The 19,942-nt window shown below is 41.1% G+C and overlaps 1 protein-coding gene across 1 annotated transcript; it reads left to right on the forward strand.

Annotated features, from left to right (window-relative positions):
• Nucleotides 1-2,690: 2,690 nt before the first annotated feature.
• Nucleotides 2,691-19,113, forward strand: rundc3b (RUN domain containing 3b). The gene is made up of 11 exons (XM_040029716.1): nucleotides 2,691-2,952; nucleotides 8,150-8,265; nucleotides 10,074-10,207; nucleotides 10,554-10,639; nucleotides 10,756-10,845; nucleotides 12,579-12,659; nucleotides 13,911-14,085; nucleotides 14,332-14,489; nucleotides 15,906-16,052; nucleotides 18,634-18,755; nucleotides 18,842-19,113. The coding sequence occupies exons 1-11, from the start codon at nucleotides 2,858-2,860 to the stop codon at nucleotides 18,985-18,987; spliced, it is 1,350 nt and encodes a 449-aa protein (XP_039885650.1). The 5' UTR covers nucleotides 2,691-2,857; the 3' UTR covers nucleotides 18,988-19,113.
• Nucleotides 19,114-19,942: the final 829 nt, after the last annotated feature.

Consider the following 19,942-nt stretch of genomic DNA (forward strand, 5'->3'; position numbering starts at 1 on the left):
GATTAATGGAGACTTTCAGTTCAGTTTAACCAATCCTCCCAGCTGGTTACTCCACCTGTAAGGAAAAACATGTACCTGTAGCTCACCTGCCCACTCCACCTTCCTGGAATCCTGTCTGCCTGCCAGCTGCCTCTCTGGATCACCTGCATGAGGACCAGACAAATAAGGTCTTATCTACTCATTCAATACTCGCTACACTTTTAGGATAAAATCTGTAAAGCTGCAGCTGAGTCCAGTCTTTGTTTCTGTGTGTGTCTATTTTACTATGTTAGCCTCTGTTTTCTCCTTAGTTTTGCCTGTGTCCTCACCTTGTTACTTTCAGGTGTGTCTTGTTACCCTGCTGTGTCAACTACCCTGATTACCTTCATGTGTTTCCTGTGTATCCCTCAGTCCCTGTCTTGAGTTTTTTTGTGTGTTTTCCTTGTCTAAGTGTTTTGTTTTGTTCTCTCGTGGACCTTGCTCTTTTGACTGTGACATCAACCTGAACAAAGGTTCACATTGGTTTATCCACAGCACCTTTACTTCCTGAGGCAAATTAAGCTGACAACCTATAAGTGGACTTGTTTGGAAGTCCATGAAATATTGTTCCTGATGTTTACTCATTGCAATTACTCATCATATTATGATGGCAATTAGCTCAGGGATCCTAAAAAATAAATGGTTCACAAGTCATACATAGCAAAAAGCTTAGTTAAACTGAACTTTTCCACAATCAAACAGAATGTTAATAAGCACAATCGATGAGAAAGCCTATTCAGTTGTTTTAAAGTGTTTTAAAAGGCAGTTTTACTGTTTAGGATTTTCTTAAAAGTATGGAAAGTAAAAGTATTCTTAAAAACATGCTTTATGGTAGGCTTATGAGAAAGCAGCAGCATCTACTGTCCAGATAAGTTTTGTCATTCACTAAGACACCAGTGACTTAAAAAAAATACCCCCCCCCCCCCCCAAAAAAACCCAGCTTAAAATAAATCACACAAAAAAATCTGTCCCTCAAAAAAAGAACCAAAAGAACCCCAAAGAGATTCCCCAAACTAAGGTACATAAAGACACCAGAGAAAGGCTCAATGACTGATTGTTATAGAGCATTATATCATATCACAGCTATTCCTGTGTATGTAAATGAATAATATTACTACTTTACAGGAATGAGGGTTGTTTTGTCCAAGTATGTGAGCCCTAAAGTACTCAATATGTAGACAAACACACACGAACACACTTTAGATTTAAAAGGAAAGAACTCCGTGATATTTGAAGTATGTCAAAGGCAGCCAGCTGCTGAGCTGTGTGACCAGTCCAAAAGGTCCCGACCAACTGGTTTACTGATTATAGGGGCTTTGTCCTTTATCTGAACCGTCATTTAGTGTTGTAAGTGAAATGTAAAATGTTTCTCTGTGAAGTGCGAATGCTAAAACCCCCTTAAACAAAGCGCATCCAAAAAAAAAAACCCTTGGTATGGAAAGTGTCATTGTAAGCAGGTCTTGAGAGGTCTAGTGTGAGAGGTCCAGACCCAAAGGACTAACCCATCATGCATCTGTGGTCTTTATTTACCATTTTTACAACTCATTCCTTCAACTCTGCTATTTAGAAAGTGGAATAAAATGAAACAGAGGAGAAAAACGAAGAAGAGCGCATGGATGGGATTTTGGTGAAAAGGAAGAGTCTGCTGTTTTCATTCAAAAGCACTAGAGGGCGCCCTCCCCCCTTCGACACAAGTGAAAGAGATCATTATAAGAGCCAGCAGGAAACATGAACAGAAGCACATGTGAGTTTTAAGATGTTATATGTTATATGTTATGATATAAAAACACTGTAGTAATACCGTTCAGGATTTTGGTATGAAATCCCTGTTACTCACACAAAAGCTCAGTCTATCATCTGGTTGGATGTTACACAGAAACTCATCACACAGAGGTCAGGCGATGGGATTTTGAAAGGAAATCTTTATTATAACAAACAAACAACTATTTTATTTATGTGCAGCCAGTATGACCAGAGATGAAAAATATTTTTTTTTATTATTATTTGGTTATACTTTAGGGTTTATATCTTTTCCACATAATAATTTATAGCTCTGTCTTAATTATAATAACACATTTCCTTTATTATATTTAATAATAAAGGAGGAGTCAGAGCTTCTTGTAATTTTAAGGTGGGCTTGACTAATAGGCTTCCTGAAGTTATTTCAGGGTTTTTCAGCTGTTTTTTTCCCCCACTCTGTCTCGGTCCATCCTTTGTACCTAAACCGAGAAGAAGAAAGAAGAAGAACACATGCATACTGACCATTTTCACTGGATTGGATTTTGTTTCTTAAAGCACTTCACATTGACCAATGAATAACGCAAGAATTACAAAGACATGTAACTCAAGGGATGAACCAGTGTTGTGTTTACAGGTAACACCTTAGAAAATAATCAATTATAAATCGTATCTTTAGGCACTGTTACTAGCAGCCTGTCACAAAAACTCGTTTATTTACATTTCTTTAGTTTAATCCATTAAATTTTTTTTAACGATAACACAGTTTGACAACTATAAAATAGTTTTTTATAGGGTGGCTCGAGATTTTTGCACAGTACTTAATATAATATAATATAATATAATATAATATAACATAATATAAATATAAATAGAGAACTGTGTTAAATATTTGTGATTTTCTGGTCGGTTGCACAAGCTCTTATTTTGAAAGTTCCAACAGGAAGATCCTAGCGTGACTTATCACAGTTTTCGGGCCCCTCCTTCAGTGGAGCATCCTCTGTACCCCTCACAGACAGACGGACGTAGACAGCTGGTCGTTCCCTGGCGCATCGGAGCCGTGGACAGCTCACGGGGACCAGCCACAGACTCAAGCCCGGGGATGGCGTCGCTCGGCGTGGGTCTCCATCCCGTCCGCAAGCGCGTTGCAGGCAGGAGTGCCGTGGTGGAGAGGAAAAACCTGCTGACCGTGTGCAGGTGGGGACTCCTCATGCTCTTCAGTGCTTTAACGACAGGGAGGACGAAACAGAGTCTGCAGCTGAATTCATGACGGCAGATAATTTAATTTCAGAGTCAGGTGCATGCATTTATTAAAGGTTGGCTTTTAAGGTTGCAGGATTACAGCCCTGCTCCATCCTTCAGTTAAACTATGAGCTAATGTGCATACAGAGCTGAGGGGAGGGAAAGTCACTGACTGTCTGCTGGGTGGGTTTAAAACCAGAGATGAGATGATGATGCTTATTTTGCACAGCAGGATAATTCAATCTTTCCTCATTCGCCCACCCACCCCAGCTTTACAACCCTTCCTTAAAGGTTCATGCCACCACATTTCAGCTCACACCAGTGGAGAGTTAAAGCCAGAAATCTAGAAATAACCCCCCCATACATTTTTTTTTTTTTTTTGACACAAACAGAAAAACTTTAGTTTTCTTTGGATTTTTGTTACCCCCTATACACACACAAATGAACCTTCCCATATATTTTATTTAGCAGCATTTTCAAAACAGTTAAAACTCCTACACATAAAACCAATTCCCTCAAAACATTTATAAGCGATTAGATGTTGAATGGGGGGTATCGATGCCGAGGTGTGCACACATGTCACCGGTCAGGTTCTCCTCCAGCTGTAGTGAAAAACACCCTGCTACATGTATTGATTTGTGGTGCTTTTTTGGTTTTGCTGGCAGATGTCAGTTACCGACTGATAGTCCCTGTGGTGTTTTTGAGGCAGAGGGAAGAGAAGATGTGGAGGTGTCTATATTTTGGCACCAAGGGAGCGTAACGACTCTGAAAACAAACTGATAAAAATACTATCAGCTCAGCCTTGTTTTGAGAGCTTGCGAACAAATCCAGTTATAAAATGACTAACAGTGTTTTGAAGCTTCAGGAGGCCTTCTGATATTGGTCACTTGAAAGGAAGGTAATTGGACACAGGTGCTCATACTTTCCCAGCTCTTCCTGCCTCCGCAACAGCCTTTATCTCACTGATTGGCACAAAGAGAGAGAAAACAGAGAAATCCTGAACAAAAGATGCCAATAATGGATTAATCGTGGGTTTTTAAGTAGAAACGATACAGGGATTTGGCTTTATAGTGACTGCTTTTTTTGCAGAAAATGAGCAATTTGAATGTCAAATTGGGCTTGTTGTTGCTTTTTCCATTTTTCTGACAAAACAATCGAATCATGAAAGGAAGATGGCAGACTAATGAACTGTACTCTTAAAATTATATAGATTTAGATAAATATATCTATATAAACCCTGTAAATGTAGTAATGTAAAAATGCTATGCATGTACAGATAAATCAGTGAAATCTCTCTGTTTTAGATGCTCTGCTGTCTTCAACATGATAACAAATTACTCAGCAGTCTCTCTTTTTTTCTCCCGCTGCAGTAGATGAGTAAACGGTGAGGGTCACAGCAAATAAAGGGAAGTAAACAAAGATCACCGACAGCCTGCTGGCTTCAGTGTTTGCCCTGAGACCGTAAAAGCCAGCTTTATATTTGTTTATGCTGTCACTCGAGTTTCACCTGTCACACTTACCAGTATAGTTAAAACACAGACTCATCGTTGTAAGTACTTACAGCAGAATCCATCCATTCATTTTCTCATTCTTATCCAAGTCAGGGTCATCGGTGGGTTGAGCATATGCCAGTTGTTATAGGGTGAGAGGGGGTCTTCACCCTGGACGGGTTGGCAGTCTGTCGCAGGGCTAACACATAGACACAGATAAACATTCCTACCTCACCGTCCCTCCCTGAGTCTGCTTCTGCTGGAGGTTTCTTCCTGTTAAAAGGGAGTTTTTCCTTCCCACTCCTAAAAGGTTGATTCCATTGATCTGGGCGTAGCGTTTTCAGTGGGAGAAACGTTTCGTCACTCATCCAAGAGACTGAAGAACTCTTTCCCCAACCTTATAAACAGGATGGGGAAAGACCATTGATTAATGGTCAGTGGTCTTTCGATCAGTGGTAGTTGATCAACGGTCATGACAATTTGCATATTAATGATCAACGAACTGACCTCCCAGCCCATTGCTCCTTTGGTGATGCTGGTTTCAGTCATTGTGCAAATGTCCTGTTTATAAAGTTGGGGAAACCCGCAGTCAGCTGAGACTGAAGAAGTCACTTGGATGAGTGACCAAACGTTTGTCCCACTAAAAAACGCTGCGTCCAGATGAACAGAATCAACCTTTTGGGATTTACTTACCTTGATGATTGAGCATGCATTAAGACTTTCCTTCCCACTGTTGCCAAGTGCTTACTCAAAAGGGGTCATTTGATTGTTGGGGTTACTCTCTATTGTTGGAGCGTCTCCACATTACATTATAAGCACTTTGAGGTGTCTGTTGTTGTGATTTGGTGATATATAAATAAAGTTGAATTGAATGAATCTTTTCTGCATGTCTTTGGACTGGGAGATGAAGCCAGAGAGAGGCATGGGGAGAAAATGCAAACTCCACACAGAAAGGCACCGGCCGGTCGGTGGGTTTAAAGTACTAGCACCTCAGAGCAAGAGGGTCCTGCTCTGAGATGCTAGTACTAATCAATGTGCTGCCAGCTTAAAACAGAAATGGGGAAAAAATTAAAATGATCCCTGTTCCCAAATGATGTGTGTGGATGCACTGTGTGTGTCTGTGGGCTTGCCAGAGACTGTGCATGGTTGATATCTTTATAATTTTTTGCTTTAAACACATGTGCACAGAGTCATCGTAAAAGAGTGGCAAACAAGCAGGTTTGCGTTCTAGGGGCCTGGAAACGCTGTTAAAATGGTGAACAAACAAGATGCTGGTGTTTGCATACTGTTGCATACTGTAGAGAATCAGAATCAGAAATAATTGTGCTTCTACAAACTACAGAAAGCTCAGCAAAAAGAGGTGAAGCTGTGCTTTCTAAGAAGTCATGTATCTGACCACGCGGTTTCCTGAATGAAGATGAACGCTTGATTTACAGTCATGTGAAATATTAAGTACACCGCTATGAATTAAGAGGGTAAGTAACAGCCAGGTGCTGATAATCAAATTTACTTGATTAGCTGATAATTAGGAAGTGTGAGGATCTCTGTGAAAGCAGATGTTCTGGCAGTTTGCTGGTCTGGAGCATTTAGTTGTGTTAGTGCAATAACTCAAAACTCAATCGTCCCAGGAGTCAATGTCCCAGTTAATTCTCTGACTCTACTGTAAAGCTTGTTAACTTCACGACAATGCAATTAGAAAAAGATTGAGCAAGTATAGCTTGTTTAGAAAAGCCAGCAACCCACAAGATTTCTGGATAAAATGTCCTGTGGAGTGGATTTTTTTTTTTTTTTTTACCATTTTTGGATTCGCGTCATAACAACTGTGAGCACAGTGGTAAAGGGGTGATGGTTTGGGCTTGTTTTGCAGCCACAGTACCTGAGCTCCTTGCAATCTTTGACATGACCACAAACTCCTCTCCATACCAAAGTATTCTCTAGTCAAATGTCAGGCCATCCGTCCAACAGTTTAAGTCAAAACTGGCTCCTGTGATCCTAATCACAGCAGCAAATCTGCAACAGAATGGCTGAAAAAGAAAAGAATCAAGGTGCTGAAATGACCCAGTGAAAGTTCAGATTTCAACGTGACTGAAATGCTGTGGTGGGACCTTAAGAGAGCTGTGCATAAATGAAAACCTCAGTGAAGCAAAGCAACGTAGTAAGGAAGCCTGGGCCAAAAATCTTCTGTGAGACACGGACAACATCATACAGAAAGCGATTATTAAGTTATTGCTGATAAAAGTTATTGTACAAAGTTAGCGAATCACGGAGTACACTCAGATGTTCACGTTTAACAGCAGCGATTTGACTCGTCATCAAAGTCAGTCTCATGGCACCAGTTAAAATGTGCACTTTCTGATCATTACAGAAGAAGTGATAATTAATGAGCTGTCACATCATGAGAAACTTTTCTAAGTCACAAAGATTGGCAACAAAATACAGTCGACATGGGTTATTGTTGTGAGTCGCCTAGAAACAAGAGTCTCGCGACTTCATCTAGTTTAGCATCAATACTGTGTGGCTGACTTCAGCGACACATCAGTTAAAGTTTAAACAACTGTGTGTGTGTGTGTGTGTGTGTGTGTGTGTGTGTGTGTGTGTGATTTTCTGCTGTTGTCACGCTGACTGGAAGTCTACATTAAACGTATTTTCAGGTGGCAGTTACACCTGACAGGATAAGCTCTGCACAGAGAGGAAATTGTGTCTGGCCTTTCGTGAGCTGGGCTGTTGATTTATTTTTTTTTCCCCCCATGGTGTCTGTAAGTTAAAGTATGTGATGTGTGATTAATTTAAGGCTTTTACTGCTGGAAATCCGTCAGTTTTTAACCCGCTTTCACACTTGGTGATCACCCTGCTGCTAAGCAACGGCAGGGAGAAAGAGAGGCAGGGTGCGATATGAAGTTAGATTACACACCCACACCGGCCAGTTTCATAAAGCACACACACAGTGACACATCGCGTCTTTCTCTATTAACTTTCCTTCCTGCATAATCAGTTGCAATGAAATTAGGCAGAGTCGGTAGACTGTCATAGTGGGCTGCACATCATGGATGGTTTCATCAGAGGAGATTAATCAAAGGCCTCGTTACACGTACTGAGGCCATGTGTTTATTTTCTCTGCCTTGTAATTGGCAAATGTTAAGTGTGGCGGTTAATTACGATTTGTTTGTTCTTGTGGGCTTTTGAGATACTGTGTTAACAAGTCCCGAGCTCTGGACTAGATCGTTGCAGACGCCTCGTCTGTCGGCGTTTATCCTCGTCTTGGACGGCGTTCAGCTCGCGTCAGATGGCAACAAGAAAAGTGTTTTGCCACTGTGGCTGTTTGGATGTCGGTGTGGAAAAGTGGGAATTCATGTCTCACGTGTAAACCTCAGTGGTAAAAAGCAGAGATTGACACATCCTAACTTTAAGCACTTAGTTGTTTAAGCTTCAAAAAACAAGTGAGACATAAAGCAGCTATCGTTCTCCCCCATCTGGTAAGTGAACTTTACCGTCAAAGACTCTTCCTGGACTTTTCAATGCAAGCCTTTCCTCTATGTTTACAGTCACGTAGCTCTCCTTCTGGAGCTGAGTCTGTTTATACAGGCAATATTGGTGCAGTGTCCCTTTAAAACACAGACCCAGTGATTGATTTTGATACCCGTGTATCTGCTTTTTATGTTCAGGTTTTCAGTGAAGACTCTGCTGGACCACTCCTGTTTCGAGACCATAGATGACTCATCTCCAGAGTTCGTTAACTTTGTTTCCATCCTGGAGCACATCCTCAGCCATCGACTCAAAGGTAACAGAGCGGCGCAGCTGTAAAAGCCTGCACACATTAGCACAATTAAATGTAATTTTGCCTTTATTTGATGAGCTGATGGGAGAGATATATGATGTGCAGCGGAGGATACCTCAACCTCTTGTGTGCGTCAATCTGCAAATATAGATTCAGGTTTGTTTAGATGTGAGGAACTCAGTTTTAATTTACCAGGTGAGTATCAAATATCAACAGTATTTGGGCTGCTTTTTGTTAGCGGTGCCATCTCCAAGACGTGCATCATATCAGGATGTCACATGAGACCTACTGTGATGCCCTAACAAAAAAGACAGGAGGCCAAGCTGGAGGATTAGAGATGAAGATATCAGAGAGTTCAGGTGGAGGGAGTGAGAGAGGCCAGGCTGAGATGGTTTGGACGTGTGCAGTGGGGGGATAGTGGGTACAAAGTTGAAGATGGAGCTGCCAGGCAGGAGGAAAAGAGGAGAACCTCAGAAGATTCATGGATGAGGGTGAGGAAAACGAAAATACGTCATTAGTTTGTAAATCGAAAGAAGAAAAGTGTGTGGCGAGATGCTCCGTAAGTTTGTCTATGAGTGTGCATATTCACTAATATGTGTCCTATATGTCTGTGTGCGCTGTGAGGCTGTTGTGGATGTGCTGCCGTAGAGCGCGTGTGTGTGCGTGATTGTGCTTTGTGAATGAGTGAAATAGAGTGTTGTTTGTGACTATGCAGGGAAACAGGTGATCGATGCAGTGAAAGAAAGGAGAAGGAAGAACACCAAGGAAAAGGGTGGGTGGGAGGGATGAAAAAGAAAGAAAGAGAAGAAAAAAGAAAACATTTTAATTAACGCATTAACGGAGAATTATGGCGTTTTATCTGCTGTGACATCACATTGAATTAGCAAATTGATATTAATAACTGAAACAGATTAGTTATGCAAGAGAGGGAGAAAGGGAAAAGAAAATGCAGCAGGCTGTTATCTGGAGTGAAGTTAATACAGCCACAGAGTGGTGCCGGGATCTGTCCGTCCACCTGGAGCCGGTCCCTGGCAGTGACAGCATGGGAGGCCTTCTGAATGAAGCCGCCTCGGACTTCAGCATACCAACAAACCTAGGTCGTTTACGCTGAAGTCCTTTCAGCTCCCTGCTGTGACTCTTCACCTGCTCTCTCTGCTTGAAATGGCAGAATTTGGCCACAATAGGGCGTGGTCTCCCGGCCCCGACCTCTTAGCCCTGATATGATGGACACTTTCGAAGGTGATGTTCTTCACAGTGTCCTCCAGCAGATTCAGGTGGGTTTTAATGAAGCTTTTCACCGTTGCTTCCGTGTCCTCTCCAGCAGATTCTGGGATACTAGAAAACACAAGGTTATCTCTCATGCTACGGGCTTGTAGATCAATAACAGTCTCTTTTATTTTTTTTTATTTTCTATGTTAAGCTGGGCCACATTTTCGGTAAGAGACTTGACCGAGTCCCGTAGCGTGCCGTTTTCAGCAGCGAGCGTTTCCACCTGCTGCTGGGTGAACTCAGGGATTCTCTCAGGGATTTAAATTCACGGTGTCAAATCTCCACCAGGGACAGCCTCGCATCGAAGCTGGACAACCGCTTATCGATTGACTCCAGCATGTCGGTAAAGTCTTTGCTGGCAGGCAACGTTGTGTCTACTGGTCGACTTCTTTTCGATGATGGGGTCTCATCTTTGGCCGGGGAAGATGCGCTCTGGGCCTTCTTCATTACTATAGCCTTTTGACTGTGGTGGTCATTCAGTATGAATGCACATGCATGCTCATACAAATGCTTGTTTCTTTCTTTTCTTTTTTTCCTCTCAGGTCAGATGTCTTGGTTCGGCTACGAGACTCCTCGGAGTTTCTGGGATTACATAAAAGCTGCCTGCAGTAAAGTACCTCATAACTGCATCCGAAGCATTGAGAGCATGGAAAATGTGCGATCATCTAGAGCGAAGGTAATTATAAAACTGACTATTGATCTGATTTGATTATTCTGAAGCTCTATTTTTCAGAAAATGATCATTTTTATTGAACAACATATTTGATTTAGGAAAACTGCAGGATAGAAGGCAAAGTATCCAGACCTGCAGCACACAGTGCAGAATCAGTGCGTCATCATTTGCTCTGCTTTCCATTGTCCTCTTGGGAAAAGAACAAAGGGCAAACTTGTGATGGAGAGCAAACAGCTGCATGGTTAACGGCCACGTATTTTACAGGCACGTTTAGACGTGTAGCTGTTTTTTTAATTCAAATATCAGAAGCTTCCACTAACAGCTGCATGTCACCTGTTTGTCTCTGCAGGGCAGGGCGTGGATCAGAGTCGTCCTGATGGAGAAAAGACTTTCAGAGTACATCACATTTGCACTGAGGGACTTCAGAGCCAGCAGGTCTAAACAAACAGTTATAATTGTGTTAATGAAAGCTATAACCTACGCCCTCAGTCTTTGCTCACTACTCCACGTTCGTGTACACAGTGAGTCTTACTGATGTGTGTTGGCCGCAGGAGGTTTTATGAGGACGGAGCGATCATGCTGGGAGAGGAAGCTGGGCTGTTAGCCGACACGCTCATCGGACTCAACACCATCGACTTCAGGTACTCGTCCAGATGTTCTGAAAAAGAAACACGTTGCCAGAAAACTCAAAACTACTAAAATAATCAGCACAGTGGATTTGTTGCAGTTTGACACATATCCTGAAGGGTTTTTATTAGTTTATTTATTTTTGCATTTTGAAAAATAGGATCATCCTAAATTATATCTATAAATGTATGAAACATTTTACCAGTGAGTGTGGGAATGTTAAAGTATTGGAAGTGTAGGTGGCCACCTGCAGCTACGTTGTGGTCAGATCGAAGGCTTCGTGTTTGTGTTTTCTAATAGAAAACACATTTTCATATATTTAACGAGTCATCTGACCAAAGGACCAGTGAAGTCACGCCATGGTCAAGTCTTTGCTGTCCGTCTGTCCACAGTTCACATAAATCGCTATTCCTCCTACGGTATTCGTCTTAATTTAATCAAACTCATACACAGTGATCACCTAAAGAACGGGTCTCAAACTCCAGTCCTCGAGGGCCGATGTCCTGAAACTTTTCCATGTGTCCCTGCTGCAACACACCTGAATAAAATTAGTAGGTCATTAGCAAGACTCTATGGAAGTTCATTTTTCCAAACATTTACTTAAATTTGCTTGAGTATGGTTGGGGGTTGCTACCTCAGCATGCGGTCAAGTTCTATTGAATGGGGACACATTTAAAAGTTTCAGGACACCGGCCCTCGAGGACTGGAGTTTGACACCCCTGACCTAAAGGGTCTTCAGCCAGACTGTGCTCGAGGGCTAGTTGGATTTGCCACGCATGTTGCGTACCACTTGCATCCTGTTAGGTGGTAAAGATCATCATCTTATTGGTCACTTTCATGGATGAGTGGCCCTGTTATGTTAAGATCAGTAACCTGGTTAATGCTGTATACATATACATATTTTCCTGCTTTTTGTGGCCATTGTTACTGCTGACCATGTAGTCATAATGTTTCCGAGCAGTTTCATTGGTTCTGAACTAGATTCATTTGTGCTGTATATGAGTGTTTGCCAACCTGCCATTTGTGATGGAGTATAAGACAACAGACCAACAACATCACTGGCGTTCTGATCTACTGTCCTACATACGCCAAGAGGGATCAAGCAGAAAAGTTTTGCAAAAGTTTTGAGCCACCACTCATGAATAGACCTTCTGAAAGGATGGAAAACTACTGCTCAAGACGACTTTAAAAATAACAAGAAAGTCTGTTTTGTTTTGAAGCAAAAAATATAAAGAAATAAGGGTGGCTCAAGAGTTTTGCACAGTACCGTAACTGAAAGAGTTTCGTTATTTACTCTCAAAACTTTAGAGTAAATAATACTGCGGTGACATGATACCGCATGCTGTGAATGTTTTTGTGTTTGCAGTGCTTCTTCTGAAAAAGTATTTATGTTTTTCTTTTAAAATTATAACTAAATTAAACCATTATATGGAAAATTAGTTACATAAGCCAAACGTTTTAAATTCGGCTTCATTATTTCTGATAAAATTAGAGCTGCTTTGGAGAATAAACTGTTATCTGCTCCTGATGAAGGGCCTGCTGATTGAAGAGTGCAGTTCAGGTGACAGATGCAAAGAAGTTGAGCTGTGAAACACTTCATCCTCAGGCAGCTGAGAGACGTCAGAAGAAGGCGAGGATGAGGGTGGACACTGAAGCTCTGACTAACATGCCATCTAAATGAATGTGCTGCATTTCAAACGGTCACAGACAGACCCAGCTTTAATGTTTCACCTTGTTCTGTCTCAAGCTTCTGTCTGAAAGGTGAGGGTCTGGATGGCAGCTGCCCTGCTGTGATTGACTACACGCCTTACTTGAAGTTCACTCAGAGGTATGAGATCAAATAATTCACATCACACGGTCCGTAATTAGTTATGCCGTTATGTGGCGCTACACCTCCCCATGCAAAAGCCATAAAATGCAAAGTAGCCCCGGTGCTGCATTTCACCTGTATTTATGAAACTTTGTATCCTGTATTGTCCTAAGATGTACAAACATTTTTACCATAAGCAGACAGGAAGCTGTGATTTTTGCACATTTCTTGCAGTTTCTTAGTGTCACACTTGAATAAACCCTTTCTAGAGATTGAATTAGATCAGTGGTGTCGAACATAAGGCCCAAGAGTCTTTGTCTAGTGGCTTTACCTTTGGATGTATAGCTCCAAAATGCTTGTACTGCCTTGAAGTCATGCCATTGTCAATCATTTTAGTTTCAAGATTCAGTTTTGGTGCCTTTTTTGCCAGTTGTACTTTAACAACTGTCAGAGATTTAATCTGATCAACTGGTCAATTTAATCTAATGATCTTGAGTTGTGCTGAAATGTTTTTAGTTTAGATTGAAGTCATGCTTGCTGAGAGTTTAGGCCTGGAGACATCTGTGTGCTAGTACTGAGTCACCCTCACGGCACCACCGAGTGGTAACGACATCGTGTAAAAAAAAAAAAAAAAAAAAATCTGGTATACATGATATTTTCATTGTGGATTCAACACCGTATACAGCAGTGTTCTCATAATTAGTGTTTTCCAACACCCTCTAGTGGGCACAGGAAGTGATGGATTCGTGCTCCTGGGAATATCACAACCATAGCACGTCTCAACAAGCAGGAGGTGTGAAGGCTTGAAGCTTTTTAGTGGAGAAACTCTAAACAGTGCAGCGGCAGTAATGTACCACATTTTCCTGTATTGTATCATGAAGTCCTGAACAGTTTAAATGCACAGACGGTTTGTGTGCAGGGTGAATAATGAGGGAAGTGGTCTTACCACAATTTACTCACCAGTATCGACAAATCTTGCTAAAGTCACTTGTCATTAGGCTTTAGATTGTATTGCTTTTGCAGGAATTTATAACATATTACATTCTTGACAGTGACGTGACCTGTTACTACCTGAAAATAAAAGTTAGTGTGAATATGACAGTAAATGATGAAATTATGCAAAGCAGGAGTGGTACATTTCAATAAATTGCAGCATGCATTTCCCATTTTTATAACAAAATCTGAAGAAATGAGAGGTGTCTCAAGACTTTTGCATGGTACTGTATGTGAGCTGTGTACTAATCGGGTACGCACTTTTGTCCTGTGCAGCGCAGACAGCATCAGCAGTGACGAGGAGGAGATGAGGACTTTGGGGAGCAGCGGCAGTGAGAGCAGCACACCTGACAAAACAGCCACGGCTGCCTCCATCTTTACTGAGCAGAGCAACCTGGTCAGCAAGTGCAAACGCTTCGAGCAGAAGTATCGCATGGCACTGGAACAAAAGGTAGCATCAGTGGGAGTTTCATATTAGTGTTAATTTACGATGACGGCGCAGGAAGGCAGTAAATGCCAGTGTGACATTTGTTTTTGTTTTCTCACACAAACAAATATTCAGCTTTATGTTATATCTTCATTGTGGCTCCTTGCTGTGGTTGTTCCTGATTCAGGGTTCTTGTTTGTAGTGAAAAGCAGGCCATTCAGATGCATGTGCAGCAGATTAATAAACCTGTTGTGTATTTGTTTGCCTCAGGGCTACCTGGAAGAGCTTGTCCGTCTACGAGAAGCCCAGCTGTCGGAGGCTGTGTCCCAAAGCAAAGCCCTTCAGCAGAGCCTGGCAGACACACACCTCTCCCACACACTGGAGAAAGAACAGCTTGAGTATATCATATTGGAACTACAGGACCAATTGTGAGTCCATTCTGGTGTGTGTTTTTTGTCGGTGTTGGGTGGAAAGGTTTACAGTTGCTCCAACTGTGAGTTTGACATTCAAGACACAGCAAGTAGCCTGAAGGTTGCAGGTGGTTTGTTTGTTGCTGAATCTATTGCAGTCAGCGCTGCTTCAGTCAAACGGCATCAGCTTTCCATTAATATTCTGAGACAGTGATTCCCAACCGAGTGCCACGTGGGGGCACTCTGGCAGTAGCCTGTGGGTATGTGGAAAGATTAGCTGAACTAATGAGAAAAAACAGAAATAACAGTTTTAATTACAAAATTGCGTGGAGCTCAATAGGTGTGAGCAGAGAAGCGTCATGGTCTTTGGGTCTTTCACTCGAGCCTACATTCTCTCGCCACATGATGCCAGGAAATGTCGTGCACCAGGAGGAACCCAAGACCCCCTGCATCAGTGAAGGGTCTGAAAATGGGTTCAAGGATTTCCTCAAGATACCTAATGGTATTTAGGGTGTTGTTGCCTAGCCTGTAGAGGTCTGTTCATCCACCCATGGATATGTCTCTCCACACCATAACTGACCCACCACCAAACTGGTCAATGCTGAAATATGTTACAGGCACCATAATGTTCTCCACGGCTTCTCCAGAACCTTTCATGTCTGTCACTGGTGCTCAGGGGCAACCTGCTCTTATCTGTGACAGCAAATTGGGCTCTAAATGCTGGGCAGTGAACATGGGGCCTTCTAGAGGACATTGTGGACCCCTAGTGGACACCCATGAATTCTGTTTCTGTTTGTTTGGTCAGAGACATTCACATCAGTGTCCTGCTGGAAGCTATTGTGTAGCTGTTCCCAGTGCTCCTTCTCTAGTTTAAAAAAATCCTGATTCTTCTTCTGTTGTCCTCCATTTGTCTATTTTCATGTAATTTTTTAAGGACACACTACACAGTACTGTATCTGGAAGAAAAAATACCCATAAAGATTAGTCTCTAACATTCTTCTTTCATTGTCAAAGAAACTGGTTTTAGTAGAGACAGTGTGCCGGTACTGTGGCCCAGGCCTGAATATGTCAAAACGTTTCCTGTGGGATTGCAGATGCCCCCAGAAAATGACTTTTCCACTCGCACCACATCCTAGCAACTGATTGATGAGCTTCATTTCCTTTACTATTGTTTGTTTATGTTCCTCTTGAAATGAAAGGATAGCAGCACCGTATTATTACATATAAGCAGGCTGACATGTTAGGCTGATGTGGTGAAGATTGTAAATTGTACAGTTTCCTGCAAGATTAATTTACAGTTCTTTTTAGTGTTGATGTTAAAGGTATCACACGATTGATTTAAAAAGTATTTCAATTATTTAGACTTTAATTTTTTTTTTTAAAGATGATTGTGACATTAGAATAAATATTACTTACTTTGTCTCGTGTTTTCAGGACAGTGCTTAAAAACAACGACTTGCGATCTAGACAAGAGTTAACAGCTCATCTGACCAATCAGTGGCCATCTCCCGATGCCATGGATGCCAATGCTGTTGCCTTGGATACACTGCTGTACAGGAAGACTACAGGACAGTGGGAGGAGTATGTACAAAGTCCTTGTAAACGAAAATCTTCAGCCTACAAGCATTTATTTGGACAGTTATTTTGAAGTGTTTTCTACATTTGCTTTTATTTTCATGGTTACCAAGATATACTGCAAAGCAGGGTGTCAAACATAAGGCCCAGGGGCCAGAATTTGCCCGGCAAAGGCTCCTCCAAGGCTCACTGGATGGCTTTGGAAAACGTGAAGGAGGACATATATTTTTTTAGTTTTCTTACAGCTTTTACCTACAAGAAAAACCTCCCCCATTGCCATTCATACATAACCAAAGTAATTAAGTAAAAGAAAAATAACTAAATGACAGAAAAGGTCCTCTTCTTGTACTATCAATTATAAAAAATTCTGCTTTTTTTAATTTAATTTTTACAATGGGTCCACTTAAAAAAAAAAAAAAAAAAAAAAGCTACTAGAAACTTTTCTGTAACTTAACTTAAATGTTTATCTATTAATATTGACAGATTTCCTTCATTTACTACAGCAGAATTTCTTTATCATGTAGAAAACAGAAAAAGAAGTTGAAATTGCACTTTTTTTATATTCATTTGGATTACATGTATATTTCATAGTGCTGTCAGCACGCTAAACGTGTTAACGTAGTCATCATGATTAACGCGATTAAAACTTTTAACTCTGTCAACCCGTCTGGAGTGCAGAATGGACAAACTTCGGACAAACTGCCCGAAATGCGTTGACAGCGACATTCCAGGGATTTTGAGACAGTCTGCGCTCCAGATGAGTTAATTGTTAATCGTGTTAATCGTGTTAGTCATGATGACGGCGTTTAGCTGCATTAACGCATTAATGCCAAGTCAACCCCACACGGACTAATCTACGTTAACTCGTTAATGGGGATTTGCCAATTTTGCGCTGACAGCTGTAATATTTAAACATCTTTACAGATATTCAAGTTTTGCTGGTTTCGTCAACTTAAGATCAAAGTGGGATATATATGGCCCACGATCTCTGCAAGGCCAATAGTACAATACCCTGTGATATGCAAACCAAAACAGTAAATATTTATTATTCAAACTTTTGGGTTCAGATGAAAAAAAAGTTTGAACAGCCAGCAGGTGGAGCCTCTGTCCTCACGAAGGAACAAGTTAATTATATCTGCTCTCATTTACATCATTCGTGTCGAGGAACTTTAAAAATAAGCAAGAAGGCAAGTTTATTTATATAGCACAATTCAACAACAAGGTGATTCAAAGTGCTTTACAGAGACATTAAAGAACAAAAACAAATAAAAAGCATGATTTAAAATTGATTAAAAAACAAACAAACAAAACACAAAAAAAACAGTAGGTAAAATCAGAACAGTAGATAAAATCAGTAGTTAAAATGTAAGTTTTGAAATTTAAGCTTAAAAGTGTGGATTTGGTGTTTTATTCAAATGCAGCTGAGAATAGGTGAGTCTTCAACCTGGATTTAAATAAACTGAGTGTTTCAGCTGATCTGAGGCTTTCTGGGAGTTTGTTCCAGATATATGGAGCATAAAAGCTGAATGCAGCTTCTCCGTGTCTGGTTCTGACTCTGGGAACTGATAAAAAACCGGATCCAGATGACCTTAGGGATCTGGAAGGTTCATACTGGGTCAGGAGGTCACTGATGTATTTTGGTCCTAAACCATTCAGAGCTTTATAGGCCAGCATCAGAACTTTAAAGTCTATCCTCTGACGGACAGGCAGCCAGTGTAAAGACCTCAGAGCTGGACTGATGTGGTGCACGTTTTTGGTCTTAGTTCTGAATGAGCTGTAGTGGGGTTTTTTTTTTTTTTTTTTTTTTTTTTTTTTTAGGTAGACCTGTAAAGATGCTGTTACAGTAATCAAGCCTACTAAAGATGAATGCATGGACTAGTTTTTCCAGGTCCTGTTGAGACATCAGATCTTTTATTCTTGATATATTCTTGAGGTGATAGTAAGCTGACTTTGTTATTGTCTTAATGTGTTTTTCTAAGTTTAGGTCTGCATCCATCACTACACCCAAATTTCTCGCCTGGTTTGTGGTTTTTAGGTGTATAGATTGAAGTGAAGTGAAACAGAAACAAAGTGTTTCAAGGTTTGATGTGCTGAGTGTTCATGGATGCTCTTCTGCATACCTTGATTCTAACAAGTGGTTATTTGAGCTACGGTTACCTTCCTATCAGCTTCAAGGAGTCTGGCCGTTCTCCTCTTTCAACAGGTCATCTTGACCATGGGTAAATTTGCTGAGATGCTTACTTGTGATTGGCTACTTGGGTATTTGTATCAGAATACTTTCCCTAGGGGAAATTATTATTATTGTTATTATTATTAATGAACAGGGGAACAGCTGTTCCTAATAAAGTGTCAGTGACTGTATATAGAACATTGTCTTTACACAATTTGAGTCCGTTGTTACGTTTTAAGTTTGTACACAAACTTTTGTCTTGCCCTAAATTACCAACACAGTGTATTTAAATGGCTTTTGTCTCATGAAGTACTCGAAGTACTGCCATCAAAAACTCATTCAACTGATGAATTTTTTGTTCCTATCAGCACCAATTATACTGTGTGGCCTTTATTGATCTTTGTCCATTCATTGCAGGAAGAGTTTCCAGAGTCTGGAGCAGCTCTCTGCAGACATGAGCATTTCCCAGAATTCTCTTGAACCGTCCCACATGCTGAGTCTGGAGGCCAGGTCAGCCAGCTCAAAGTGGACTCACCAAGGTACGTCTGCACCTGGTAGCAAGCACTGCTGTCTGCGAAGCTTTCCATCGCTGGTGTGAACATTTACTGTACCTCTTGTCATCCAGGCAAAGAAGAAACTCCTTCTCTAAGAGGTCTGTGTGGCTCCCTGACCTCAGTCACCAGCTACAAGTCTCTGGCCAGCCTGAGGTCGAATGAATGTTTGGCCAGTCCTACAACAGAGGTCAGCAGCCCAAGTTTCACTCCTTCATAGGGAATGAAGAGTTAAAAACGCCTTTTGGCTAGGGCCAGATAATCCAGGAACCTTCTCTGTGTTGGAAATTGTTTGTAGAGGTTTATGTTATGTATGTGGAACTTGAGGATCTGGTGTAGCATGATCTTAATGTCATGGTTCATGGTTCGACATTAACCAGCTCCATCAGTCTGAATGACGTCTTAATAATGTTCCACACCGATGAAATGACAGAGGATCTTCAAATGGAACTTCATCAGTATATGTTCAGTGTTTAGTTTTGTTTGTTTTTATCTGTGGAGCATTGTTGATTTCTATTTTAGGAAGTATTAGTCTGAATTATGTCACTTTACAGCCCAGAGGGGGCAGTGAAAAGGCTGCGCCTCTCTTAGGCTCTAGAGATTATACCATACTGACTGTAGGTCAGAGGTCTGAGAGAGAAAAATGAAAGACTACAAACCAGAGTGTCACTGAATTATTTTCTGTTGATAAAGGGATGTATTCATATTTTTGGTTCTGTTGGTGGTGCCATAAATCACCCCTTTCTTCTATTTGTGATGGTTAATGTGCCTGTTTTGTCTCAGTACGTCATCAGTGTTTGGGATGAGGCAGTCTTTGTTGTTTGGTGTTTTTCTTCAGTTTTTCATCAGCCTTATGTTGCCACTGTTGTGTATCACATGGTTTTGTTCTCAGGTAAGGATCACTATGAGTAATAACCACCCCAAATTTCTGGGTTTTATTTTAAAGTTGAGCTTTATTCCCTTTAATTATTAAAATGCAGTATTTCACTGTAATGGCTGGTTACCGTGGATAGATCATTGTTTAAAGTCTGTGTTGCGATTCAGTATGAATACAATTTGTATTGTTGGTAACTAAGCCGTGTACCTCAACACTAAACTCATTACTTTTTGCCTTCACCTCGTTCCAGCGGTCGTTTGCACAGACATACAGCAGATGTTTTACTGGATTTACCTTG

Source organism: Simochromis diagramma, unplaced genomic scaffold, assembly GCF_900408965.1.
Source record: "Simochromis diagramma unplaced genomic scaffold, fSimDia1.1 OVJJ01000361.1, whole genome shotgun sequence".
Taxonomy (NCBI): Eukaryota; Metazoa; Chordata; class Actinopteri; order Cichliformes; family Cichlidae; genus Simochromis; species Simochromis diagramma.